The 25,856-nt window shown below is 39.9% G+C and overlaps 1 protein-coding gene across 2 annotated transcripts in view; it reads right to left on the bottom strand.

Moving 5' to 3' along the window:
- The window catches only part of LOC111575946 (dedicator of cytokinesis protein 2), a 132,330-nt gene that overhangs the window by 77,939 nt on the left and 28,535 nt on the right, over window positions 1-25,856 (bottom strand). The window contains exons 1-21 of one of the 2 annotated variants that reach the window (XM_023281391.3): window positions 19,233-19,404; window positions 17,243-17,326; window positions 16,706-16,746; window positions 16,532-16,587; window positions 16,341-16,437; window positions 16,105-16,253; window positions 15,694-15,829; window positions 14,888-15,045; window positions 13,315-13,396; window positions 13,014-13,143; window positions 11,936-12,011; window positions 11,653-11,729; window positions 9,734-9,984; window positions 9,329-9,427; window positions 9,086-9,158; window positions 8,681-8,784; window positions 7,076-7,277; window positions 4,622-4,719; window positions 4,432-4,521; window positions 4,058-4,158; window positions 1,060-1,194 (exon numbers count right to left, since the gene is read on the bottom strand). In XM_023281391.3, coding sequence (XP_023137159.2) covers window positions 1,060-1,194; window positions 4,058-4,158; window positions 4,432-4,521; window positions 4,622-4,719; window positions 7,076-7,277; window positions 8,681-8,784; window positions 9,086-9,158; window positions 9,329-9,427; window positions 9,734-9,984; window positions 11,653-11,729; window positions 11,936-12,011; window positions 13,014-13,143; window positions 13,315-13,396; window positions 14,888-15,045; window positions 15,694-15,829; window positions 16,105-16,253; window positions 16,341-16,437; window positions 16,532-16,587; window positions 16,706-16,746; window positions 17,243-17,326; window positions 19,233-19,275 — 2,282 coding nt within the window. In that variant the 5' untranslated portion in view covers window positions 19,276-19,404. Of the gene's footprint in view, window positions 1-1,059; window positions 1,195-4,057; window positions 4,159-4,431; window positions 4,522-4,621; window positions 4,720-7,075; window positions 7,278-8,680; window positions 8,785-9,085; window positions 9,159-9,328; window positions 9,428-9,733; window positions 9,985-11,652; window positions 11,730-11,935; window positions 12,012-13,013; window positions 13,144-13,314; window positions 13,397-14,887; window positions 15,046-15,693; window positions 15,830-16,104; window positions 16,254-16,340; window positions 16,438-16,531; window positions 16,588-16,705; window positions 16,747-17,242; window positions 17,327-19,232; window positions 19,405-25,856 lie in introns of those variants that run through there. The other variant, XM_055016344.1, reaches the window with a different exon arrangement.

Below are 25,856 nucleotides of genomic sequence, written 5' to 3'. Positions count from 1 at the left end.
TCAGGATTGGACTAGGCAAACACACCCCACCTGTGCCTCATTATGCCGATGATATTTTGTTATACCTCACTGAACCTGCAAATTAATTCCCACCATTATGACAACGCTTTAAAGATTACGGTGCAGCCTCGAGTTACCAATTTAACTTTACTAAAGTTGAAATCCTCACGTTTAATATACAGCATAATTACACTCTATCACATCTCCTCTAAAATAGCCCTTTAATGCAATTTAAAAACCTTGGTACCCAGATTAGAAATTCATTTGGTAGGGTATACTGCGATAATTTCAAAACAATGTTGGAACAAACAGTTCATTTTAAATTTCTCCTTCAGTTAACAGATCTTTGCAATGGAAAGCAACGGAATAGTCTTACTCAGACCTTTTGGGTGCACTGTGGTCACAGCCGAAAATGTAGATCAGTTTTACTAGACTACTGGAACTTTAAAAAGACAGACTTGGCAGTTGGCAAAGGACTGACAGACTGACAAAGTCTATAAAAACTAATACACTGCTCACAACCTTTCATGTATAAATTCTAGACAATTGCATCCTATATACCTGCACACACACTCAAGTCAGCAACAGGCAGACCACTTAACAGAGTGGTAGATCATGTTTCTGTCAATCTGTCAGTCTAAGCTCTTACCCTGAAAGTCCACATAATGCTGTTTGCACTTATATGTAGTAGATTTGGACTCAGCACAGTGGGCGTTTCTCCTGCTGGAATTTGTCCACCCATGTTGGCGGCCCATTCAGCAGTCCTGCCCCTGACATTAGCTCTCATTTGGCTGCTGCACTTCATCATCAATGCTTATTAGCAACATTAGTGCTGTAATCAGCAGCCTTTTCTTACAGAGCTGTCACAAACAATTACTTTTCCGATGCAGAGTCACTGGGTGCTCTCTGTCTCCCTCTGTCTCTGTCTGTGTGTGTGTGTGTGTGTGTGTGTGTGTGTGTGTGTGTGTGTGTGTGTGAGACTTCATAAATTTCTAATTGTGGATCCAAAACTAAATTTGAAGTTACTATCAGTCCAACAAAAAACACACACACACTTACTGTGAGTAGAGCATGCGAGAACGAACGATGAACTTGAAGATGTACTCGAGGGCTTTGAGGGTTCGGAGGATGGGCTCACACTGTTCTCCTCGGCTGGACACATCAAGATACCTCTTCAACACCGACATCAGCTTTCTGGGAGCGAGCAATATGGAGGAAACGGGGGTGAGAGAGATAGAGAGCAGAGAAGGAAATCAAAATCAGTGAGACAGAATTGTCATTTCTGTTCTGATGTTCCACAGGTTGGAAAGTTAATCACCAACTCCATTTTTCACTTCCATAGAGCAGAAAGACAGAGTGCAACAGAGTGCGAGCGAAAGAACGAGAGAGAGAAAGACCGGCACGGAGGTGAAAGTGGGAAAAAAATAGTAAAATAGTATTTCACACCTCAACAGATGTACCTTTGTAACATATGCGTACCCCACAGGCATCTTTAGACACACAGAAATATTCTGGTGTGTCAAAGCAGTTGAGAGAGGTGTGGGAGGCACAGAGTTCAGTCTAAGTTTATGACCCATCAGCATTTCCCTGCCTAATCTCTCTCTGCATTGTCTCATTGGTCTATAAGACTAACATATTTAGAACGTGTAAAAGAGCAGATCTACAGGGAGTCAAGATCAAGACTTTCGGCTTTGTGTCGGCTCCAGTTCCATGAAATGGCAGCAAGGGATCACACAGTAACTGCTTTAAAACTGCCCAATCCTCTTAAACAATAAAAAGTCCCCTTAAAAAGTGAACTCTAATCTGGCCTCACCGCAATCAGGGTGGTCTTGAAAATAATACCCAAGTTATTAAAAATCAGTCTTTCCTGGCTTTTGTTTTGGTGTATGGCTTAAAGGCAAGCATGGGAGGATTTATTCTTTTTGAGAGTAGTTTAAAATGTAGTGAGAGGGAGTTAGAGAGTTTTACATAACAGCCTCTGGGCTGACGGGCGATAAGCTGCAGTGACCCTCTTAAAGAGGTTGAACGCACTAGCTGGGGAGGAAAGGAGTGATGACGGAGAGACAGATGAATAGATGGAAGAGAAAAAGAAAGAAGAGTGGGGAGGAGGAGGAGAGTGGCGGGGATAATTGGGCAAAAGATATGAAGATGACGGGGAGAAGCAGTTGGAGGAAGCAAAAAAAAGATGCAGAAAAGAAAAAGAGAGCGGGAGGAGTCAGCCATATCTTTAGACATGTTTTTAATTTCCTAACTGAGGCCTTGGCAGAGCAATCAAATGTTTTCTCTAGTGCCCAACTGAATCAAGTAAAGTGAATTAAGTGAGAGAACAAAGCAGCCAGAGGTGTTTAAAGTCTGGCTAGCTTGAGGGTTCAGTAAAGAAGCGTACTCTAATCTCATTCAGTCAAGTACTGAAAGGCCAACTCACACACTGACCTCCAGTGGCGACTGAATACAATGCAGTATTTAGTCACTTACCGTTAGATCTTCAGATGACTAATGCTGTGTAATTACTGTACTTTAGGCAGCCCTGTTGAACTCGCAAAACAGTTTGCTTCTTACATTAGCGGGTGACATTTAAAGGATTTCAGAACTCCAAATGGGTGGGGGAGTTGTCACATAAAATGCTTTGATGACAACATGGTGGTTTTTAAGAAATCTAAAGGACAGTGCAAAATTTGTCAATAGCCATAGTAAGCATGGTATGTTTTTGAGCGTCAATCCTCTGCCACTTTTATCAAAAAGAGCAAAAGTGAGGTCTTGGAGAACTGATGGAATGCTGCCAGAAATATCAATAAACTGTTCCCAGACAGTAGGTATGTTTAAACGGATATGTTGTGATTGAAGCACAAACAATAGTAAATAACACTGCATGGACCTTTAAATTAGCCTACACTATTGAGCCAAAACATTAAAGCTCCTACAAGTGAAGTCAATAACAGAGATCATCTCAAATTGGGGCCTCCCCAAGCTGGACAATGCACCCTGCAATACCACAGAAATTGCTCAGAAAGAGCCCAAAGAGCCCATAAGGCATTGATCCAGTCTCCAGACTCTCCTGATTGTAATGTGATCAATCATCTGTTGGGATCTGCCTGAACAAGCTTCCATCTATAGAGGCCCCAAAACCCACAAGACCTACAGGTCTGACTGAAAACATCCTGGTGCCAAACACCACAAGACACCAAGAGGCGTCTCGAGGTGTTTAGGCAACATGATGGGGACTTACACAATATTAGGTAGATGGTTTTAAAGTTGTGGCTGATCAGTGTAAGTGATTCTATAAGTACATTGTCAATCTGTCTTGAAATACATGCAAATGACCCCAGGCTGCTGCAAAATAACTCCCATAAATACTGCACGTATCAGGAGGGTCTGTTATGGCTTCTGTTGTTTATGTGGGAGTAGCTGGATTACAGTATCTCATCAGTCTTTTATGACATCGCCTCATTTCCAAGTTCCTTGTTTTTAGTGAGAGCTACATTTGATGTTTTAAAATGCATGGCAGTGCAAATGCTACTGTGTCATATTTTATGTTGATGTATTCATATGTGACATGAGAAATAAACTTAATTAGCTCAGGCTGATGTGATTATATAAACGGCTTCATCAACACCGTCATTATACAAGTTAAACAAAAACCCACACCATCTGCCTCTGGCTGCAGATTTGAAGTGTTTGTGCTCACGTAATGCCCCAATGCATCATTTAGACAAAAACATCAATTTCCTGGAGAGGTTTCTTTCCATTTGTTGAGCTGTTGTTGTTGTGTGTCACTGTGATTAGTATGGTTGTCTCAGAGCAAAGAGAGCAAAGAGTTCAATGATGTGACTAAGGGTTGATTATTAATCACCACAACCTCCAATTTACGCTGCGCTGCTGTACCTGCATGAACTAAAACAGCAAGTGCATTTGGGGATGCCTACACAGTCTAAGCAACCAAGACCTATCGCTTAACTTTTGTTGGTTCTGTGGTTGAAATAGAGCCAAGGAATTGAAAATTGAACCTTAACTCTTTCAGAAAGAATCATCAAAGGCTCTAAGTATGAAAGCAACCTACTTGTAGGCCAGCGTAGCACTGAAATGCTGCTTGATGTAGGCTTCCAGCACTGTGTTGAAGTGCTGGAACTTTCTGTCGGCGATCAGACCTATGATATATATCTGTCAGACAGAAGGGATAAAAGAGAGATAGAGTTGTGACATCACAGTAAACATTTACAAGGGAGGCGAGAAGTTTTGTCCAATCATGTGACAGGTGAGTTTATTTGGGAAAAGATGGAGAGATAGACACAAAGATGTCAGACTTGATACACACTGAGACAGTCTGTCAAGAAATCAGCTGCAATGTGCTACAAAGGCACATACACAGAGTCAGACCCACAAACATTTTCTTCAGTGAACACATATACACACACACACACACTATACACTCACCAAGGCATCGAACACAAGGATGTCGTAGTCGTCAGTCTGAGAATGTTCCATCATGATGTTGAACAAGGCATCCAGAGTGTCTTGCAGAAACTACACGCATGTATACACACAAAGGAGATGATCAGCGAGACAGCACATATACCACGTGACACATTTATGGAAAAGACACACTGGTATTCACACCACTGACCTTGACCACCTCCTCTCCATCAATGATTTTGAGTTTTTCCAGGTTTCCTTTGAGGAGTTCAGGTCGAGTCCTCCACTTGAGCAGCCCCAACAGGCCCACTGAAGAGGGGAGACATACAGAGAATATAAAAGTATGCAGGCACACGCACACACGCTGCTCAAAGCTAGCATGATGACAATGTCTTCTCAGCTAACAGCATCATTTTCAAAAACTTCTAACTTTTCACATATGACAATGTGTGTCTTCTTGGGTCACACAGAAGACATATAAACAGTGAATCATAACGCAGCAGGATTAACACCATACAAAAGACAAAAGCTGAAATTGATGATTTGTTGCACTGTATTAAAACCAGAACCAAAACAATAAATTTATTATAGAAATTGAGGCATGACAAAACATCATTTGACAAATTGCTACTTTGTTTTTTTCAGAAAGAGATGTACTGTGTATTGTTTAGGGGTCAAGTATATGCATACATACAGTAGATATATAATATATTTTTACCCAAAGCCCAAGCATACGCATCCATCCATATGAAAGCAGTGAAATTTGTCTGCCTCTTTTCAATCTTTTACATTTTGTACTTTTTAATTCGAGTAACTTTTTGCAGCTTTTCCCAACTTTATATGTAACGGAGATAGACACATGAATTTCAGCCCTGTTAAGAGCTGCAGTCCCAGGAATTTTACATCCACTGCAAATGTCATGATCTAAAATCTAATTTTTGTCCAGCACATTTTTTTAATGATAAACTTTGAGAATCAATATCATGGGGTATATGACAGTTTCAATGCCAAAACTGTACCAGTTTGTTATGACATACAGTAATAAAAACAAGCATGGGTACCCTGGAACTGTTATCTGCTTTCTGATAATTCACTGGAGAAAAGTCTATTTTGGGTAAACTTTCAAGGAGAGGTGGTTGGTCAAGATTGATCTTGTAACCATCATTCCTTCTGTGTCAACACCATTTTCTAATATATTCATATACATATGAAGTTATTAGGCCTCAAAATGCTAGAAATATTATCGGAAAGCGACATGAATTAAAATGCAAAATTTCTACCCACCCCTGTGTACTAACTGAGATGATATTTATAGCATAAAGGGAACATGTTTAATGACTTCATTAATTATACTAAAGTAATTGCACAGTTAAAATTGCTAATTTTGAGGGGGTCAGCTGGGCATTTTTTTCAGATTTTGATGAATTTACATGGAATGACCCTAATACTCTAGGGATATACAGTATACTGTATATATACTGGATGCATATGCATATTAGAACCCTAAAAAAAAAAAAAATCAGTATTTTCAGTTTCATCTCTATGTGACAAGAACAACTAAGCAGTAATCCGTCAAATGTTGATTTGTCATGTGGACAGTGACTCTCATTAATTCTGCTACAGTTTGACATGGGGCAGATTTCCACGTCTCTGTAGGGCAGCCTGCTAAAAGCTCTCTGCTTTCTCTGTCCGCTAATTTCTGACTCACCAGGCCAAGCTGCACATCTGGTGGGTGGCCCTAAACAACATTGTGACCATGGATGGCTGAGAGCTTGTGTGTGCGTGTGTGTGTGTGTGCGTGCGTGTGCATGTGGTACAGTTGATTAATAAAGCAGGATAATGTTCATTATAGTGATGGACCGGTTTCCTCGGTAACAGCTGTTGCACTGCACCTGTGTCTGATGCACCTTACTGCCTGGAGTGTACGTGCGTTTATGCATTTGTCGATGAGGGTGTGCACCTCAGTGTGTGTGTTCCTCGCTTGTGTGGCTGCCTATCTGAGTGTGTAGGGCAAAACGATGACAGTGCCCACTAATAAAAGCCATGTATACACACCGCCAACCTTCCATCCTTTGCTTACTATGCCATGACTCATAACATAGACACCCTTGTAGTTCTGGCAATGGTAATGTAATTACCATAATGATGACTCAGCATTAATGGGCTGGATGTCTCCTCTCCAATAACCTCACCTCAACTTTTAACCTCAGCTAAAAATTAACACTGCCTCATCCAGTCAGAACAATTTTCCGTATATGTGGGCTTTCTGAAGACAAATTTGTTTCCAAGCATTTAACCCAAGCCAAGAGGGCACAGTAGTACTTTCAGATTTCAACAGACACTCTAAGCAGTGGATTTGTCCTCTACCAATTTCACAGCCAACCGATGATTCATTGTCTTGGCCTGGCCTTATTACTCTGCTCAAAGAAGGTGTTAATTAATGTTTTTTGACGTGTCAAGTTTAATTTTCAAACATTCTCCTTCTGACCTTTCTTCAACTTTTGTGTCTATACGGGTGTGTTTCTGAATAAAAATGTTTTCCTCTGCCAAGTCTCCAGAGTAGTAATGCCAACACACTGTCACGAAGCGGGTATTTTAATATTGTAACACCTGCCCCACACACACACACACACACACACACACACCCACATACACACATCCCTACCGTTCTGGGTGAGTTTGGTGGAGCAGACCAGGGTGGAGATGCTGAAGCTGTCTCTGGAGCTGACTGACAGGCCTCCTCCGCTCCCGGACAAGCTGCTGGAGCTGCGGCTCACCGTTGCCCCCTTGTGGGGGTCACCATGGTGGTGGCGGGTCGAGGGCAAAGACAAGTAGGAGCTCACGTCTTCCATACGCTTGCTATCACCCTGAAAGGACAAAAGTTAGTTAAAACCCAACAACGTTGACACACCTGCAATGCTACAGGTTTGGAAATAACAGCACAGATGCTCGGCAGGTGTCTGAGCAGCACTGGGACAAGAACTGTACTTCCTGTGTTTAGTCAAAATGCCTTGATGCAAATGTGGGAGCAGAAAACAAAGAGACACTGGGATTTGCTACACATGCAGTGATTTATCAGGCCAGCCCTGAAGGGAAAAAATGACAAATGATGAATGAAGTCGCCTCTTCCACAGCAGTAATCTTTCGTGATTCTATGCCTCATCGGTTTCTGCCTGTTTGTAAACTCATAACTTTAAAAACTATTGCAGCACACAGGTTAAAAATATAAAAGCATCAACAAAAACAGCACCAACCACTGAGACATCACTTTTCTTCTTAGTTAAAAAGTGCTGAAAAGATTCAACAAAGTCAACGTTGGAAGCAACAGATCTAAGAGAAAAGGAAATATCTTCTCTTGGCATCTTGATTGGTGGTGTTATTTATATGACCAGACTTCAATTACTGTGCATTGTTCCAGATTTAGATTTATCACCCTGCAGTCATATTTTAACTGAACAAACTTCAACTCTGCCCTCATTAATGCCACACCAGTAAATAATCAGTGAGCGGCTGGAAACATTGGGGAGTAAGAGATTGAAGCCGTGAGTGGCACAGAAATCGAGAGGACTGCAGGGATAACGAGAGATAATCGAGAAAGAGGGCACAGGGGGACAATCCGTTTGGTCTTTGAGTGAATCAAGAGTAATTAATCTTCATTGCGTTTGGCATTTAATCAATAAGTGGGTTCAATCTCAGCTCTGGCTCATTTGGCAGGAAATCTATTTGGCTTCATTCAACCTGTCTGGGTGGCCATAATCTTCTGTCCAACCCCACTATATGTTGAGATCTGCTGTTATGACTGTTGCAACTAACACACACTGAGAAACTTCCCATGGTGTTAACATATTTTTGACATCTATCTGCAAATAACTTTGTGTACTGCAGCTGTTTGTAAAGTCTAACATTTTGATAAGTTGCCTTTTAATTTGGCCTCATTCTTAAAATGAAATTCATTATTTAGTATAGTTCGGCTGTCCATACCAATACTGCCTGGTCCACCAAAAGCCATGAAATCTCTCATAAAAGGTTAATTGTGTCTCTCTCAATTTGAAAGAGTTGAATATCTATGTTTTATTTACTTGCACAATGGTGTTGGATGACGATGATGGGATCTGGCTGGCAATAAATAACACACTTTTAAATTAACCAGGTTTTAAGAGATATTTATCTAATTTATTGTGTATGTGGTTTATCTGTCTTTAAAAAGGACAATGAAGCCATTGTTGTGTGTTTTTTTTTCTCTGCTAAAAGCTCCATTACTGGTTCTGACCTTGAAGACCACAAGGTCATGCAGTCCATCTTGTAGAACCGTCCCGTCCTCTTTCATCAGACGCACAAACGCCATAGCAAAGTTCTTCTCACTCTTGTCCTTGGCTGGAGACGAGGGAGAAGGATGTGTACAAGGGAACCAGAAGAGTAAGGAGAAAAATGCATCAGGCAAAGAGAGAAAGGTGGGAGAAGGGAGGGTGAGGATTCAGACACAAAGGAGGAAAAACTGCTCCTTTGTATAAGCAAGTGCGTGTAATGATGCTTTGGGTCATTTTCCAAATTGGGTACAATCATTCGGTTGTTTCGGTGTCATATTAAGCTCAGGGTTTCAGAGGAGAGGAGAAGAGAAGAGAGCGTGGATCTATGGAGAAAACAGACAGGAGGAGGCACAGAGCACGATACTCACACTCATGGGAAGAGCGGTGTCTGAACATGAAGCGTAAATGAATTCTGTGCATTTCTTCCAGAGGGACTGCCACCTGAAGGATGTTATCAAATATACAATATAAGAGATATTTTAAAGATAATATACAATGCTTTTCTGTGCATTTTTTAAATGACAGACGTAGCAGAAATGTGGAATGCAAATGCTATACAGCAACCAGACATTTTAAGGAAAGTAACACACTGAGTAGAGACACACACACACCTTAAATGTCTCCATCCAGCGAGGTTGTTTGATTTGGTAGTAGATGACAGACCTGTACTCGCTGACCGCCTTATCCCCTGCTCCCAGACAGATGGAGTTCTAGGAAAAGGAGAGGGAGAGAAAAATATGTGTCACTGACTTGAAGGACGTTGTGTTTGTGTGCATATAAGTGCATTCATTCTGGGTAAAAGCCGCCTCTATGTGCCCCTGACTATGAGAGGGTGAGTAAGTGCTTGCTCACTGGCCCATAACACCTCAATCTCTTAAAAGACCACACATACTTCTGCACCTACACACTTAACCTCAAATATCACACACACACACACACATCAATGTCCATTTATACAAATCCCTCTCCTGTTCAAATATGCTGACATGCCCCAGCCACATCTTCGTGCTGCTCACTTGTATGACTTTGCCCTCCTCATCACAGACCCACATGATGACCTCCACGGTTTTCTGCGTTGTTTTGTTGTATTTGTCGAAGTCGCCGGCCTGTAAGGTGAGGTAGATGTCATTGCGAACATCTCCTGGCATGATGATCTCTGGGAAGCCCAGCTTGCGGGCAACAACTGTGCTGCGGTCCACCAGGTGAGGATACTCCTTCCGGATCTGGACTATGTCACCAACCAGAGCCTTCATGGTGACCCAGAGACCTGGAGGGTTGGACAAGGAGAAAATCTATGTATGGTTTAAATCTATTTCAGGCAGCTGATTATTTTTTCAGAAAATATATTCTTTATAAAGCCTCTGGCGCAGTTCCTATACCATCATTGGACTCTGAATCTGCAGCCTAGTGGTGTGACATCATAGTTTACTGTGTATAAAATCAGTTTCTTGATCTCTTTTTGTTTATGAAGTCAACAGATGATTTGAATTAATAAAGAAAAATGTCATAGTTTTCCTTTGCCATACAACTAAACCTTGAAATTTTATTGTATTTATCTTACTTTATTTTTTTTATTCCTTCATATCTACCCAAGATTTCTGTACCGTACTGTAAAATGTAACAGGTCCAAAAGAGAGAAATATAGAACAGATGTGATCTGTACAGATCTCAGTCAGCAACTTCTGCATGTTTACGGGCATGAGAGAGTTAAACTGAATACTTGACATTACTTTTTCAGAACATGTACTTTGGGCAAAAAGGTGCCATTCCAGTTTATTTTAAATGAACAACCAAGAAATGATTTCTCTCGCAGGTATGTAAATTCAAATGAAAGCCAAATAAATGAAAAAAGAATTTCAAGGCTCCAAACTATTACAACTGAATTTTAAGATGCTTTTCAGGACTTACAGAAACCCTGAAACATGAGGCCTGAGGGCTGAACTTAATGCGTGCTCCACTTTGTGGAAAATTTGAGTGGTTATGAGAAGCACAATGTTAAAATGTTCTGCTGATGGGTAAATGTCTGCTGTTGTTGCAGAATAGGTCGTAATCAATAATACAAAATGATGTTTTCTATTTGGGAAAGAGGTGTAAAACAGGGCAGCAAGGGAGAAAAAGAAAACATAAAGGTGTTATTATAATAGACAGAAATGTTCTCCTAAAGAATACGGGCTCTTGCAGCTTTCAGAGAAATTATGTGTAAAAGCAGAGAGAAGAAATGGACAGGTACAGGGAAAAGAGGGTGAGCTATTTCAGGGAAAGACAGAGTTGGTGAAATCTAGACTGTGTCACAAACCCACATTTTCAAAACTAACCACATACCTACAGGGAAGACAGTGTATGTCAGTGTGGGTGTGTGTGTGTGTGTGTGTGCACAATAGCAAAAGCGTCTCAAAGTGAGAGGAAGGAGAGATTAGGGGTGAGTAATGTTAAGAACAGACATCTGGTGGCCTCAGGTGCTCTTTCCATATCGGCTCGTCCGGATGCACCTTTCATATCTAGGTTACGCCCGGAGCCTTCGGGAGCAGGAGGAAGATAAAAGCTGAGCGATAAGGCAGTGCAGTCCAACATGCAGGCTTACTCTATGTGGAACAAGACGGTGTCACCCACTGGGGTTGTCAAAGTCAGCTGTAAACATGAGGGAGTGGGCAGCAAGACTAGAGGCTGGTGAGGGAGAAACAAAGGGTAAGTAATATGAAAGCATCGGCTCAAGGGCGGCTGCTATCCATCAGGATAATGTCCTTCGTTCTCATCTACGGTGCAGAGAGAAGAGGCGAGGATGAGAATGAGAGATGAGAAATAGCCATTTTATCTGACCACCAATGACTGCAGCATGCACAGTCCAGTGGGAACCCTCAGTGCATACAGGACCACTTACTTTTGCAAGAATTTTGGCATGGCTAGGAAACGGAGAGTAGAGAATGTGAGACAGTACCTTGGCCACCGCTGTCGCCTCGTGATGCTGTCACTTTGTTCAGTAAGGTGTGGAGAAAGTCGTTCTCAGCAACCACCCTGGAGCCAAACACACAAAAGTAAATAACACACACACACAAAAAAAACATTTGATCTTAAAACTGTGCAAATTGTGAAACCATTATACACAGAGAATTGCAATATTGCTAATTGAATTATACGGAGGAAAATTCACAAGTCTGATAGAGAAGAACAGGCAGGAGAGAGGCAGAGGAGGCGGAACACAGGAAGAAAATAGGACATACGGGAAGAAGGGGATGAAAAACTGCTTCTCCTCGTCACATTCAATCTTCCCTTTGATGATATCACTAATGTCCATCACTGCCAAGGAGAGAAAACAAATGTGTCTGTGAGGACAAAATCAAAGACAATATTACACAGTAATTTGCAATGTGGATTCACATCAGCACAACAGAGAACACACCAAAAACACAACCCTAAATGCACTCCCTGATAGCTGCTGTGGGAGGTTATATGGGGATATAGGGCACTTTTTCTGTGCCAGTGGGAGCAACAATAACCTAAAAGGTTAAAAAAAAAAAAAAAACAGTTGATGGTCACAATTAATTTTTTAGTTTTGTCCCTGCAAAGGATTGTGGTTGTACCTTACGGCTCCCTGGTGTAAATATGGGCAATAATACCTGCACCTGCAGCTGACGAATCAAACAGAATTACTCTGACCTTTAGGGAACAAAAATGACTGAAAGGGTACTGAAAGTCATTATAGTTGGCAAAACTGGTGAAATGAGACAACAGCCTTTTCTGTCATAAAATACATTACAGCTTTCAGAGACAGAATAAAGGGAAGCTGCAAAGTTTCCTTGTAAACAAGCAAAAAAGTTTGTTTTTTCAGTTCAACTCGTGAAGACACACTATATAAATCCTTGAGGTTGAACATGTTGAAAGCATTTCCTTCCTTATAAATTATTTACAGTGGGCATTTTTTGTTGTAAAAGTTTCACGCCAGCACTGTGCAATTCATAAGTTTGCAGCTTTTTTCTCTACATTTGTTGGTGCATTAGTGTGTTTCCTGACATGTTACTGCCATCTGTTGATCAGTGGGAAAGTGTGAAACCATTTGTTGAACTATGCATAGCATCACCCACATATGTGTGTGCACAAAAGCTAACAACACAGGGGTTGTTTCATAGTTTATAGGAGTCAAAAACTTTAATCAGTGCAGTACTGGTAGATGTTGCCAGTGAGTAAAAATGTTTTGGATTAGCAGTTTGGTAGCTACTACATACATCGCTTGGACACTTGGATTAGCAATTTAGGAGCACTTCAGACCAAAAACATTGGTATTGTGTCCTCTTGAAGTACCTGCCACCCCAAACGGACGCCTCAGGCCCTGAGTGTACTTCTTGTCCATCCTCAGGTCCATCCTGCCCACTCTCACTATCTGACAGATCAGATAAATCTTCTCTCTGCTCAGGTCCTTGTTCCCCAAGTCCTTGTGGACAAAGATGAAGACAAAGTAAGTAAAACACATACAGAGAGTGGGCATCAGAGAAGTTGGAGGAGAAAATGGGGAAAAAAAAGAAATAAGATCATGTATTCCAATGGAACCCAGCACGTGTGGCGCTCAGAGACAGTGTGACAGTGCCCTCCTGTGGCCACTTACTGTAAAGACGACCTTGAGGTTGTTGAGCAAGTCAATCTCTTTGGGAAAACCTTCTTTTCCCCAGCGTATCAGGTAGTTCTCACTGCACAAAGGATGACAAAGAGTTATAAAAAAAAAAAAAAAAACAAGCCACACCTTGATAATCATAATATTGAACATACAATCAGGCATACTATCAGAAATGGCAGCAACAATAGAGAGAATCTCATCCCTCACAACTGAATTCTGCAGGGACGCTCTGGCTGCCAAGATGAGATTCTGCACACAGCAGCCTGGCTGTTGCACATGAGCACAGTGGGTGCAGTTTAATGATTTGACATTCAGCGATGTCAGGGAAACTACAGTTCAAGTGTTTCAGTCATCTTCTGACAGGCACTTGGAACCGTTGTGCATCTGGATAATACCCTGCTTTTCCCACTAGCATTTCTCCGACATAATGGCATGCACAAGACACTGACAGAAGGATGAATAGAAAAACAGACAGCAAGATAGACACACATGTACAGTAAATGCCATGGGTACTTGAGGGTAAATTAAAGCCGAGGAAAACTTAATTCCTCGCTAAAATATTCCTGTTAAAAAAAACCTATTATCTGCCAGTTGTTTTCAGGGATATAAACACATTGACAAGGTGTCGAGCCAAGTATTTAACCAGTGAGACAAACATAATACAACCAGAAAAGAATCATAAATCAGGACATATTGCAAGAATGTAAAGGAAAATCTAAAATGGGTGGCTAGATATTGGAAAAAAGATGATCGATTCAAGCGTATCTTCATACTTTCAGTTGCATTGGCTGAGAAATAGATATATTACCTATATGACAGTGAGCGACAGAGCTGAAAATCAGCAATGTCAGGCACCACGTAGTGCTGCCAGTCAGTAATTGCGGCTCAATAATTTGTATTTTATGTATGTTTATTTTTGGTTTTTCATTGCTCTCATTTAGTGGAGCTTCACAACAGAGGGGAGGAGAAGGAAAGGTATATAGATCTTAGAAAATGGAGGAAAAGGTCAGGGCTGGAGCGTGTGTGAACATAAATGCTTTAGACTGCTGAGGAATCAGGGGAAGGTAAGAAGATCTCAACACCAGTTCAAGTATTTTTCATTCATTTCAGACAGTAAACTGACACTGAGAGAGCTTCAGTGGCAGTAAACCTCCTTAATCTCAATTTTCCCGAGTTTTTATGGCATTTATAGATGAAGTTAACTTATTTTATTATCTCAATTCTTGACACAAGAAAAATCTAACTCATAGGAGTCCTATTAATATAACCTATACTGTTTTTTCCGTACAACTTAGTTTAATCTTTATGATTTTCTCTGTCTCTTCAACTCACCACTACACCACAAAATTGATTTCAAATGGATGGAAAGGGGGATAAATGAAATCTGCCAGGCTTCAACAGGAGCAATACATAAATAATTCAAAGTCCAAACAGACATTTCATCCTTCAGAAAGGTCTGCGAGTTCAAATCCTCAAATCTACCTGACAAGAATTCACATCCAAAACATCTGCACATGCTGGACGACCATCTAAAAGTAAAGCTCAGTTAGAAGACCAGTGTCACCTGATGATGCACTGTTTGATGGGATCATAGAGGGACATGAAGAGCTCCGAGTCCTCTCCGATGCGACACACAAAGTTCCTGACAAAGACGTAGAGGCTGTGGGTGGGGGAGGACTGGATCCGTGCTGAGATCCCACTGTGGTCTGTCTGGACGTTGGACTGCAGGAGAGGACATTAGTTTCAGGAGGATAACTAGAGGTGATGATTCAACAAGATAAAACACCAACTAAAAGCATTAATTTTTGGCAAGGTCCTGACAAATGTGTTTGGCTGGTACAATATCGCATAATTAATGGTTACTTATTCTGAAATGTACCAGCTGCGGCATCCAGATGGCAGGTTTGTAAGGGAGAAGAAGATCAGTGAAAGAGAAGAACTTAATAGATAGATTCTCTTCGTACTGATGAATCGATGTTGAAATGCAAAACGAGCTGCACGGAGTTAAAGTGATGTTAAGCCAATTTGTAAGGATGTGAATTCTTAATTAGTCCTTGCTGGCAGACATGACTGGCAAGTAAAACTGATTATCCATTTCCTGCAAAGTTTCATTTCACAACTTTCTTATCAAAAAGAAAAAAAATGTAAATGAGAGACAAAATTGTGATTCCACCCATGTCTTTCTGAGCTTTTATATATACTGATATTACACCATGTAAAAGTTTCTTAGGAGAAGTTGACAAATTTCAAACCAAAGCCATGTCAAAGTGGCAGAGTAAATCAGTTGAGATTTCAACATCTGCCATCACATCCACTCTGAATTAAAATACTTTCTGTACGGTCCTCTCCCTCCTACATTCTGTCCTGTACCTGCTCCTCTTTAATGCGTTCATTGATCTTGGCTGTGGCCTCCTCGTGGGCCCGAAAGAGACTGATGACACTGGCTCGCTCTGGGTCCAAGATGTTTCCGTCCTCATCTCGAACAACCTGGTCCAGCTCCAGGATCCTGGGGTTGAGTATCGCGAAGATTGATGGAAGGTGAACAAGGTCGCAAGAAGAGTGGAGAGGAAACATGGGCAGTGAAGGTGAAACATCAGAGTATAAAAGACGAGATGGGAAGACAAGGTAATTAGAAAGGGAGCAGAGAGCTGTGCAAAGGAGATCCGTCTCAGTGATTAATAGTCGTACTTTGCTGGCTGATGGATGAGCTTTAACAATGGGAATGTATCAATATGTATTTAAGTGTGAACATGAAATTAAAGGATTTCACTGCAGACATACTTGTTGCCATAATCAATCTTGGAAGTAACTTTCTGCTTGAGCTCCTTGAATTCGTCACTCGGCAGGGTGCCAGACAGGAGCTGAGAACGCCACTCCATCAGCTCCCACATCAGCCTCTGGACCTGCTTCACACGCCCCTCTTTATTGGCCTGGACAGAGGTAGACGTTCTGCATTACATTCAGTCCCGCTCACATTCAACAACACGTATATTGTTTTTGGATTATTTGGTTCATACCACAAATAGCTGCTTCCATATGCTTCCCCACTCTCTCAGTGTGGTGGTCACCTCCTTCACCAAGGGCATCTCTGTAGACATCACCACCTCCTCATCTCTGGAATCGCACACACACATACTTGAAAACTGAACAAATTCAGAAACTTTTGTAATTTTTGAGAACTGGCTAGAGAGTTTATTTTTCCACTCACCCTCGTTTTTCGAGGATGACCTCCTTAAGATGGACAAAACTGACAGGGAATACTCCCTGAGGAGGAATTAATGGGGGTAACATGAGTAAAGGAAGGTGCTTGTGTTATTATATCGCTCTTAATGTCAATATAATGCACAGTGTAGAAACAGGGTATTTGTTTGTGACCTTTTACCTGTTGGGATTTGTTTCGAGCCAAGTAGCCTCTGTACCACCCTGAAACACAAATCAACTGTTACTGACTGTTACTACTACACTATAATCTAGCAAGGAAAGTATAATTTCATATATTCTTTCATTAGTAGTAACAATTATGTAATATTTGTACACTCTGCATCGTAAAGTTGTTTATCATGTCTGTGGATTTTTAATATTTAATTCTGGGAAAAACTCCATAGAAAGAAACAAAAGTTACAGATTTTTAACATCTTTAACTGTGAAGAGACTTGTTCTTTAAAATGTACAATCTGTTTCTAATATAAGAAAGGTATGCTTGTTTTGATGCAAAATATTGATGTTATTTTAAAAATGTTTACTGGTGAACATGAAAAAACAGGACAGTGTGAATATTTGGGAGCATCAAACAAGAGATGGCAATTTGTAAAGAAGAAGAAAATCAGTGAGGGACAAGAACATAATAGATTCTCTTGTTTCTATGGAATCATTGTTGAAAAGTACTATTTAATTTAATATAATTATTAGATATTCTTACCCTCGCAGACCTCCTGGATGTGAACTGTGTCTCCTACCTCCAGGGAAAGTTGTTTCTCTCCTTGGCCAACAAAATTCCACTTCACTAAAATAAAAAAAAATAAACAACAGTTATGGGCTAATAAAGGAGTCAGTTATTAGACCACTGTGTCAGTGAGCTTGACTGGTGAAATGCAGCAGTTTGTTGGTTACTATGACCACAGTTGTTTGTGTCCAATTGCCAAATGCATGTTTAGGCCAATGGCTGAAGAAACAAGGAGCCAAGGAGAAACCCAAGAAGTCTGTCTTTCAGTGGTAGAAATCTGGTAAATATCTTGAGGTGATAAATAAAAGTAGCTCAGCTTATGCAGAAGGGAGGCCTGAATCACCTGTCAAACTGATGAGCCACAATGAACCCAACATACATGCAGGTTAACATTTTCATTGTTAGCTTTTTCCCTCCCTTTATCCAGATCTGGACTTAAAATGTATTTCAGTGAATGACATTAGTCCTATTTAGGCAAAAATTTCAGTGTCATTGTCTCCTTCTAGCTTGTCAGTGTTGAGGATTGGCTACTTACATTTATTATGTGACACTGAACAGTATTTCTTTGGGCTGTTAATGGTGAGACAAAATGAGTGATGTAATGATGTCAGCAAAGTCTGGGACATTTTGTATAGATATTTATTTTATTTGTCTTTATATTTTCTGGTTATTTTGCAGTTTCATTTATTGATTAGTTAGTGTAAATAATCAGAAGATGCATTTACCGTATAGCATATGAGAAAAGCAGCAGTGGTAGCAACACATGCTGCAGGAAAAGGTACAACAGCAGTTACGTGACGGAGCAACACAGCGGGCTGATCATTCTACACAGATGATCAGTTAGTCTGCCTCTAATGAAATACTGGATTCTTTTGTAGATGTGTGCTTGAAGGTATTATGGAGTCTAAACAAGTAATTACAGCTAAGAAATGGCAGGTAATTACAGTCATTGTTGCGACTGTGTAAAAAGTGGAACACTATTATCAAAATGATGTTCAAACAGTGTGTATATGCATAGTTTATTAAATTATTTTCACTGACAACAGTAGTCTACTTTTTTTAAATCAATTCTTTACAGCATTCAGCTGCACAGCTTCAGACTCGCACAAACTTCCTTCTTCCCCCACTTCCTGTGTGTATTATAGTCTTATAGAGACGAGGAAGACGGTCATTGTAAATACAGCAGATAAATAACACTTCCCTGGGTAATTTCATTAGTAAAGCCTTTAAAATCACTATTTTAAATTCACTGGCACTTTCATTGACAACCTTAAGCCGGTAGAACTACTGGGACAAAAAACACTTTAAACTGTCTCCACTCATTTTCCACAGTGCAACCCACTGTAATCAACTGATAAATGAATACAAAGGCTGCATCAGGCCAGTGAACCTCTGAACAGTCTGTCTTGGAAGTCAGAAATCTGTTGTCTTGCCAAGTTTGTGACTGCGCTGCATATCTAATGGCAGCACACACTGATCAGTGCCGCCATATTAAACCCACACACCAGATAAACTGCAGACTGTACTCTGAGGTTGCTCTTGCACAGTCTCGGATTTGTTTCCTGGCCAAAATCAATGTTTCACGCTTAGAACTGTCATTTTCAGGAATAATTTGTCTCCCAGCTTCTGTATTTACGTGCTGCAAAAGGAGTCACGCGTGGAGATGAACTGCTGCTTATTTCTCCATCAGACTGTAAATTTTGCTCATGATCTTATCGATCCCCGTTCCAGATCTTGTGAAATGAAAAGGTGAACATGATTTCAATATTAAAACTGAGCTCAAACTGTGTGCATCCTGAAGCTCCTAAAGCACCTGCTCACATCCTGTCAAGCAGGAAGTGATGAGCATCTATTTTTCTCATTGTTGTCCGTTGCATGTCCAGTTTACCATCGTATGGAAACAGAGAGCAGCATATCTGTTCATGGCCACATAGACAAAGACACAAGTGAGCTCAGGCTGACTTACCGACACCGTACCGCTCTGTGGTGGTCCTTGTCCAAGGAGCCATGATTGCAGGTGGCTCTTCACCCCTCTCGCTACTCTGAGTCTCGTCTTTCTGATTTTCCTCCGATTATTTCTCTCTCCCTAAACTTCTAACTTCTGCATTTTTCTTTTTACTTTAAATGAAAGCAATAAGCCCAGCCCCCTTTGCTGCTCTTCCTCTTCTGTCTCTTCTCTCTTCCTGCCTTCAGGCGGTTAAGAGGAAGTGAGTGAGTACAACAAGGTGGAGGCCTACAGTGCCCGCAGGCCTTTGCAGCATACAAAGCCTTGTTTTTTTGTTGGTTTTTTTTTCTGCTCAATTACACTTAGTGTGTCTATATTAGGGCTGAATATAAAACCTCACTAGCATCTGATGTCAGTAACAGGAGCACTAAGAAAACTGTTACACAGCGTTTTTTTCTCCAATGTGGGCCTGCATATGCAAACTTTTTAAATCAAGTTGCAACAAAATGACACAGAATCCAAGTTACATGTGTCATCTCTTCTCAGATCAAAAAAAACCCCGTAAGTATTCTGGCTTGCACAAAGTAGCAATCTGGTCGGTGAACCATGTATGATTTGAATCGATATTGTGTCAGCTCACACGGACATCTTACGCATAGTGTAGCTTCACCTTTTCCCTTTGGTGCATCACCCTCAAGAGTGTGAAATCAGAAGTGTTTTAAAGTTAGAAGACAAAGTATTGGAGGAAACGGCTGTTGTGTTCATTTCTAGATGACTGGAGCTCGCCCCGGCTCTTCTATCTTAACATGGAGAAAGATGAAACAGGAAAAATTGCATGAAAATCAGAATTCAAGGGAAAACACTGGGACATTAATATTTGAGATGCAAGAAATCGATCCAAAATGCCTTGCATAACATTACATATCAACATATATAACATGATTATGTCAATAATACACAAGGTTAAAATGCCACAAAATGTGCATCATTTACTATAAATTTGCATATTATACTAAATTGTCTTTAGTTTAGATATAGTAAATTTAATTCATGTGTCTCTGTGAAGCCTAATCCTGAAACTCTTAAACACTGTGTTTGTCACCTGATTGTCAGTTTTGGAGTGACAGACACTGCATTAACGTCAAATGTTAATAGTCTTGCCAGGACTACACCTCTAAAGAAAATACAGTAAGTCAGAATCTGTGTCAAAATCAACATTATTACATCAGTTGTTTTCTCTGAAAAGATATTTGTCTTGGAAACTGGGGATTTTGTAGAGATGGCAGTGCTGAGAATCTGTCTTACTGTTATTGTTGAAATGTCAAGTCACAATACAGGTTTGTATTATTTGTATTTCCTATATTAATATTTCTTCAGTTTTGCCTGTAAAACATTAGAAAACTAGTAAAAATGCTCCATCACCAGGTCATATCATAGAGTGCCTTTATTCGACCAACAGTTCAGACTCCATCAGTAGTTAATTCAATATGCAACAATGACAAGGAAAATGAAAAGCAGCACATTTTCACATTAGAGGAGGTTGAACAACAAATTATTTCTGATTTTGGTGAAGGGTGATGATTATGAAAATAATCGTACATTCATTTTCTGACTAACCATTGCAACTCTAGTTGAAAGACACATAAAGGACTGCAGCTGTGATCCTGTAGGCAGCAAACTGTCATCATTTTGGGACAACCCAATATTTAAGTGTGGTGAGATTTTGTCCTTTTCAGTAAGCAGGAACATACCAGCAGCTTTGTACAATTTCTAAACTCAGCTAGTAAAACCAAGTATGAGTTGAATGACACACATAAAATAATGTAGATGGTGATTTCTTTATAAACCTCAAATTCAGTCAAATTACTCCTTCACAAAATATGTATTTTTCCTAAGCGTCCTACATTCTCCTGATGCTGCCATTGTAACCATCAGGCTTCGATTCTGAGGACATCCTCAGCACAGCAGCTGGCATCAATCATCCATGATAGATGAGACCTTTCTGAATATTCTTGACTTTATTATGAACTACACTCTTAGAATAGTAAACACTAAATTTTCATTTGTTATATTACAGCCCAGAGAGTAAGATTCTGTGTCCAAACAATCCATTTCTAATTATCCTACACTCTTAAACTTCAACATCAGCATGACAGTCCCACAGTAACCAAACCTCTAAATCTATTCGGTCAATTCTTCAAACCAGCTTTTAGTGTTCTAACTACAGTCTGACTTTAGTTCTAGTCCATGTTAATGAATATATGGATGATCAGAAGAAAGCAGAGGACAGTAAAATAACAAAATATTGTATGTGGCTGTTCTTTCGTGTCTGTAGCATTTTTGATTAGCGAATATTATTACTTAGACAGCTGGTGTGGGATTTTGAATATAAAGGATCCTTGGTAGGTCGGCTCTTAACCAATGATGCTGTCAAAATTTGACAGGAATTTCAAAAGCTATTCTTAATAACGTTTTTGTTGTTAGCGTGGGTGATGTTTGAGTTTTATTCTTCCTCCACCACACATTCACATTAGCTATCCTCCATTGTCACCACCATAGGGAGGACATTACTGTTTTCTTTGTCACTTCAGCGCTGATATCTACTGTGTATGAAGTATTTTGGTATATTTACCTACTTGTGACTTAAGAGTGGAACTACAAGTCTGATCTCTGAAGTAACATCATTTGAAATGACAAATGAAGGCATAACTACAATACAGTGATCCCTCGGGAGGGTCTGGAACGCAACCCCCGCGATAGCCGAAAATCCGCGAAGTAGCGACCATATTGCAACCCTTAAATATTGGTCGACTCACCCGTCTCCAGGGCTGTAGGTCAGGCGGGTTATAATTATTCTGTAATCTGCTCACATGCTCATATCTTTTGCTGTCTTCCATGCTAAACATCCCCAGCAGGACAGGACAGTTTTCTGCAGGTTTTATTCACTGCTCAGCACAACAAACACAGACTGCGCTCTTACCGGCTCTCCTGCTGTACCACAATTAAATCGAGCAGGGCAATAAGCAAACACAAAACAATACAATATCTGACCAAATAATCAACCAAATAAGATCCAAGGCACAACATAAATAAACACCAAAGTAATAGACAAAATAAAGTAAATGCAAATGAACACTGTCTGTCCTGTAGCTACAACATTACTCAAAAACGGACCAACGAATTTGGATGAAATTTTGAGGGAAGGTCAGAAATGACACAAGGACCAAGTGATTAGATTTCTGCAGTGATGCGATTTATAGTCTGGATCCAGAGATTTGTTAAAGATTTCGATTGCAAGATATAGAGGCCAGCACTGCGTCACTGTAACCATGACAACAAGTGAACGCTGCATCAGATCCCAGTTGACGATCATATGATCCTACTACAAATCTGCCATTGCCGACTTATCGGAAATGATACAAGGAAGAATTCATTGATTGATTAAATTGTGGGGGTGTTTCTGAGTCCCATCAATTCCTGCCACCCGCTACATGTTTAGTTCAGGCAATTCACGCACACATACATAACACACGCCTGTGTTCAGTGCAAGGTCAGAGAATGAAAAGTCTTGGTGGAGTATTAGGCTCTCTGAGTGCTTTTCTTGTTGATATATATTTTAAGGCTTTATTAAGCCTCCCCACACACTACACATCACCACAGAGCAACACTATGCAGTGATCAGACGTCTAAGTGAAACGGACAAGGCCAGATACTGAATGCCGCTATACCATATGTGCTACACAGGGAGACAGGGGAGACTGATGCTACGGTCGCTGAGCCAATCAGAGCCCAGAGGTGTACGCTACGCATTTTATTTACATTAAATGTTCTTTTAATATGTTATTTTTTAGCATTTTTTTCATATTGCTTTCTATTTTTTAGGCTAAAAAATGCTTATTATAACACAAAAATTATTTAAATAAAGTAGCGATAACAGAGCTGGTCACTATGACTGAACTGTGGTGCTGCAATGCACCATGGGAGTTCAGGGTGTTGGGGGTTTAAATGTCATTATTGTGGTTTATGTTAGTGTTACAGTGTTATTAGTATTTGGGTTTTATTGTGTTTTTGTGGTGTAGTCAGCGTAGTTAGTTTGGCTAGGTGTTATGTTGTCCGGACCGTAAGTGTGAAGTGTCGTGAGTTTGATGACTTCCTGCCACATTTTCATCATAGTCTGTGTCTAATGAAAGCCTGTAGCAGTTTGATAGTGCATAAAAAACAGTCATCTGTTCTCTAGTGTTATTTTTCAATGCAACCTTATACTAACAAATACAGAAAAATATCTGTACTGTAAAACTCTGTGAAATAGCGAAACATCCAAAGAACTAAACCCACCTTAAAAATCTGCGACATAGTGAGACCGTGAGAAGTGAACCGCAATATAGTGAGGGACCACAGTATCTACAATCTGCAAAAGATCTTCAAAAAAAAGGAAATTCTTACAGATGTTGGTCATGAAACGTTTGTTACTGGATTTTTACAGCAAAGCATTCCTGCAGCATGTAGCTTTAAACTATTCTACTATGTATAAGATGATAAAATATCCAGAAGGACATTCTGGTATTTTATCTATTTATCTATTTTCATTCTTATTTGCACTGCTGCTAATTGTCGTGTTCCTCCAGACAAATTCCATTGTACTTCTGCACAATGACAATAATGTCTCATTATCTTGGTATGCTGATAAAAGTAGTAATAACTACTCTATTATTTATTGAAACTGGTGAAATAGCAATATGAGGGCAACAATAAAAATTATCTAAAATATTATTATTACTGAAAAAAGTATTATAATAATTCAATATAAGAAATTTAAATCTGTCAACCACCACTCATAGTTAGTCATTAAGCTATTTGTTACAATTTGTTTAAAATAATAGATTTTGTTTAAAATGCAGTGGCGTTGCTTTTGTTTAATGTGATTTTACCACTAAAATTAATTTATTTCGAAATGTATATATTTTAGTCCACAGAAACTTAGATTAATTTGGGTGAACATATTTTTTTATTTTTTTGTAAAAATCCATTTTCAAATCTAAGAAACATTTATATTTTAAAACTATATAAATCACACGGCGTGTCTTGGCTGAATTTGCCTTTGCTGCATCTGATAGTAAAGGGAGATGTAATTACATGCAAATCCAAAAGAGGGCGGTACAGCTCTGAATCGTTTTTCATTTTTAGTTTCATTCTCCTGGCATTACCTCATCTTATCTTATCGCACACATCAAGTGTAAAACTCAGTGTTGACCCAGACTGGGAGATGTGGTTTACTTCCCATAAGAAAGATTTATACTGCAATGTTAATGGAATTTGAGCAACCATTGCCAACTGCATTTTGCACACTGCCAGTTTAAATACAAAGTCACTTTTCCTACTTTACTTTGCATTGAACATTGGGGCCCAAAGGCAACAAAGTAAAGGAGCATCCAACTATGGACGCAATTATAATCATATGCAAAAGCAAAAGACAGAACATACCGTTGACTCAGAGTTAGAACTCAGATATTCTCAACCATCTTGGATATATCTCAAGCTATGCTAGAAATCTTCTTAGAAAAACAGAACAAGAGACAGAATTTGTCAACACTGTAAGAATTTAACTCAGAGAAAGGTGAGCCTAGAAACATTAGAAGTTGGCATTTAGAACCGAGGGACAGAATTTGCCACAAGGTAAGAATGAGACAAAGACAGGTGGATAGATGAAAAAGAAAGAGAAGCACAACAAAAAAGAGAAAAATGATAAAGAAAGATACGTTATCACAGACTTTGTGTAGTGGAACAAAACTGGAACCTTGTTACAGGGGCTCACAAGGACAAATAAAGGTGGAGCTTAAATGTGTGAAGAAAGAAAAGTGAAAAGTGTAACAGGCAGACAGAGCCTGAGTTGAACCCATATAAAGACAAAGGAATAAAGAGAAGCAGCAGACAGAGTGACAGTCTCTAACAAAAAAGGGGAAGAAAAGAGCCAAAGAAAAATTTAACTCAGCTCCAAATAAGATATGAACAAGGCCCTGGAAACTGAGACAGAGCCAAAGACAGAGAGATAAGAAGAAGGGCGGCAAAAATGGACAAAGGGCATGTAAAGTGAAGTGCTAGTGACTTATGGATGTTAGCCTGAAGCTCAGAAGATAGACAGTGGACAGCAAAGGGAAACCACATCAGTGGCCAGAGCACATGAAAAATAGATACAAAGACCAAGCAAAATGCAGCACCAAATATAGAGAGATAGAATTAGAAATCTTCCTGACCTGTTGGGTCACACAAGCCCAACTCTTGCCAGTTCTCAGAGATTTACCCAGAATCCATCCAAGCGTAAATCTCTAAAGATTCTCTAAATTATTAAACTGTATAAAGTTGAAAAAGCAGAAGCATTTGTGTCAGCATGAGACATAAAAAGGCAAAAAATAATGCATGAGTTAATACCATGCCTCCCTTTGTTACTACAAACTGGACTCATTTGCCAGCAGCTCCATTAGGACTGAATGCAGCAGGTAGCTTAGATTATTCAGGGAATACAGCTCAGTCTCTAGCGGGAAACAAATTATTGAGAAAAACATGCTTTGTCATGTAAGGCTTGACAAGAGAATGGAGGAGTTATTAAAATAATTTCAGAAGCAAATTACCCTGAAGAATGGAGTAAGA

The sequence above is a fragment of the Amphiprion ocellaris genome, chromosome 13 (genome assembly GCF_022539595.1).
Source record: "Amphiprion ocellaris isolate individual 3 ecotype Okinawa chromosome 13, ASM2253959v1, whole genome shotgun sequence".
Lineage (NCBI taxonomy): Eukaryota > Metazoa > Chordata > Actinopteri > Pomacentridae > Amphiprion > Amphiprion ocellaris.
This window is presented reverse-complemented; position numbering and strand designations above follow the sequence as displayed.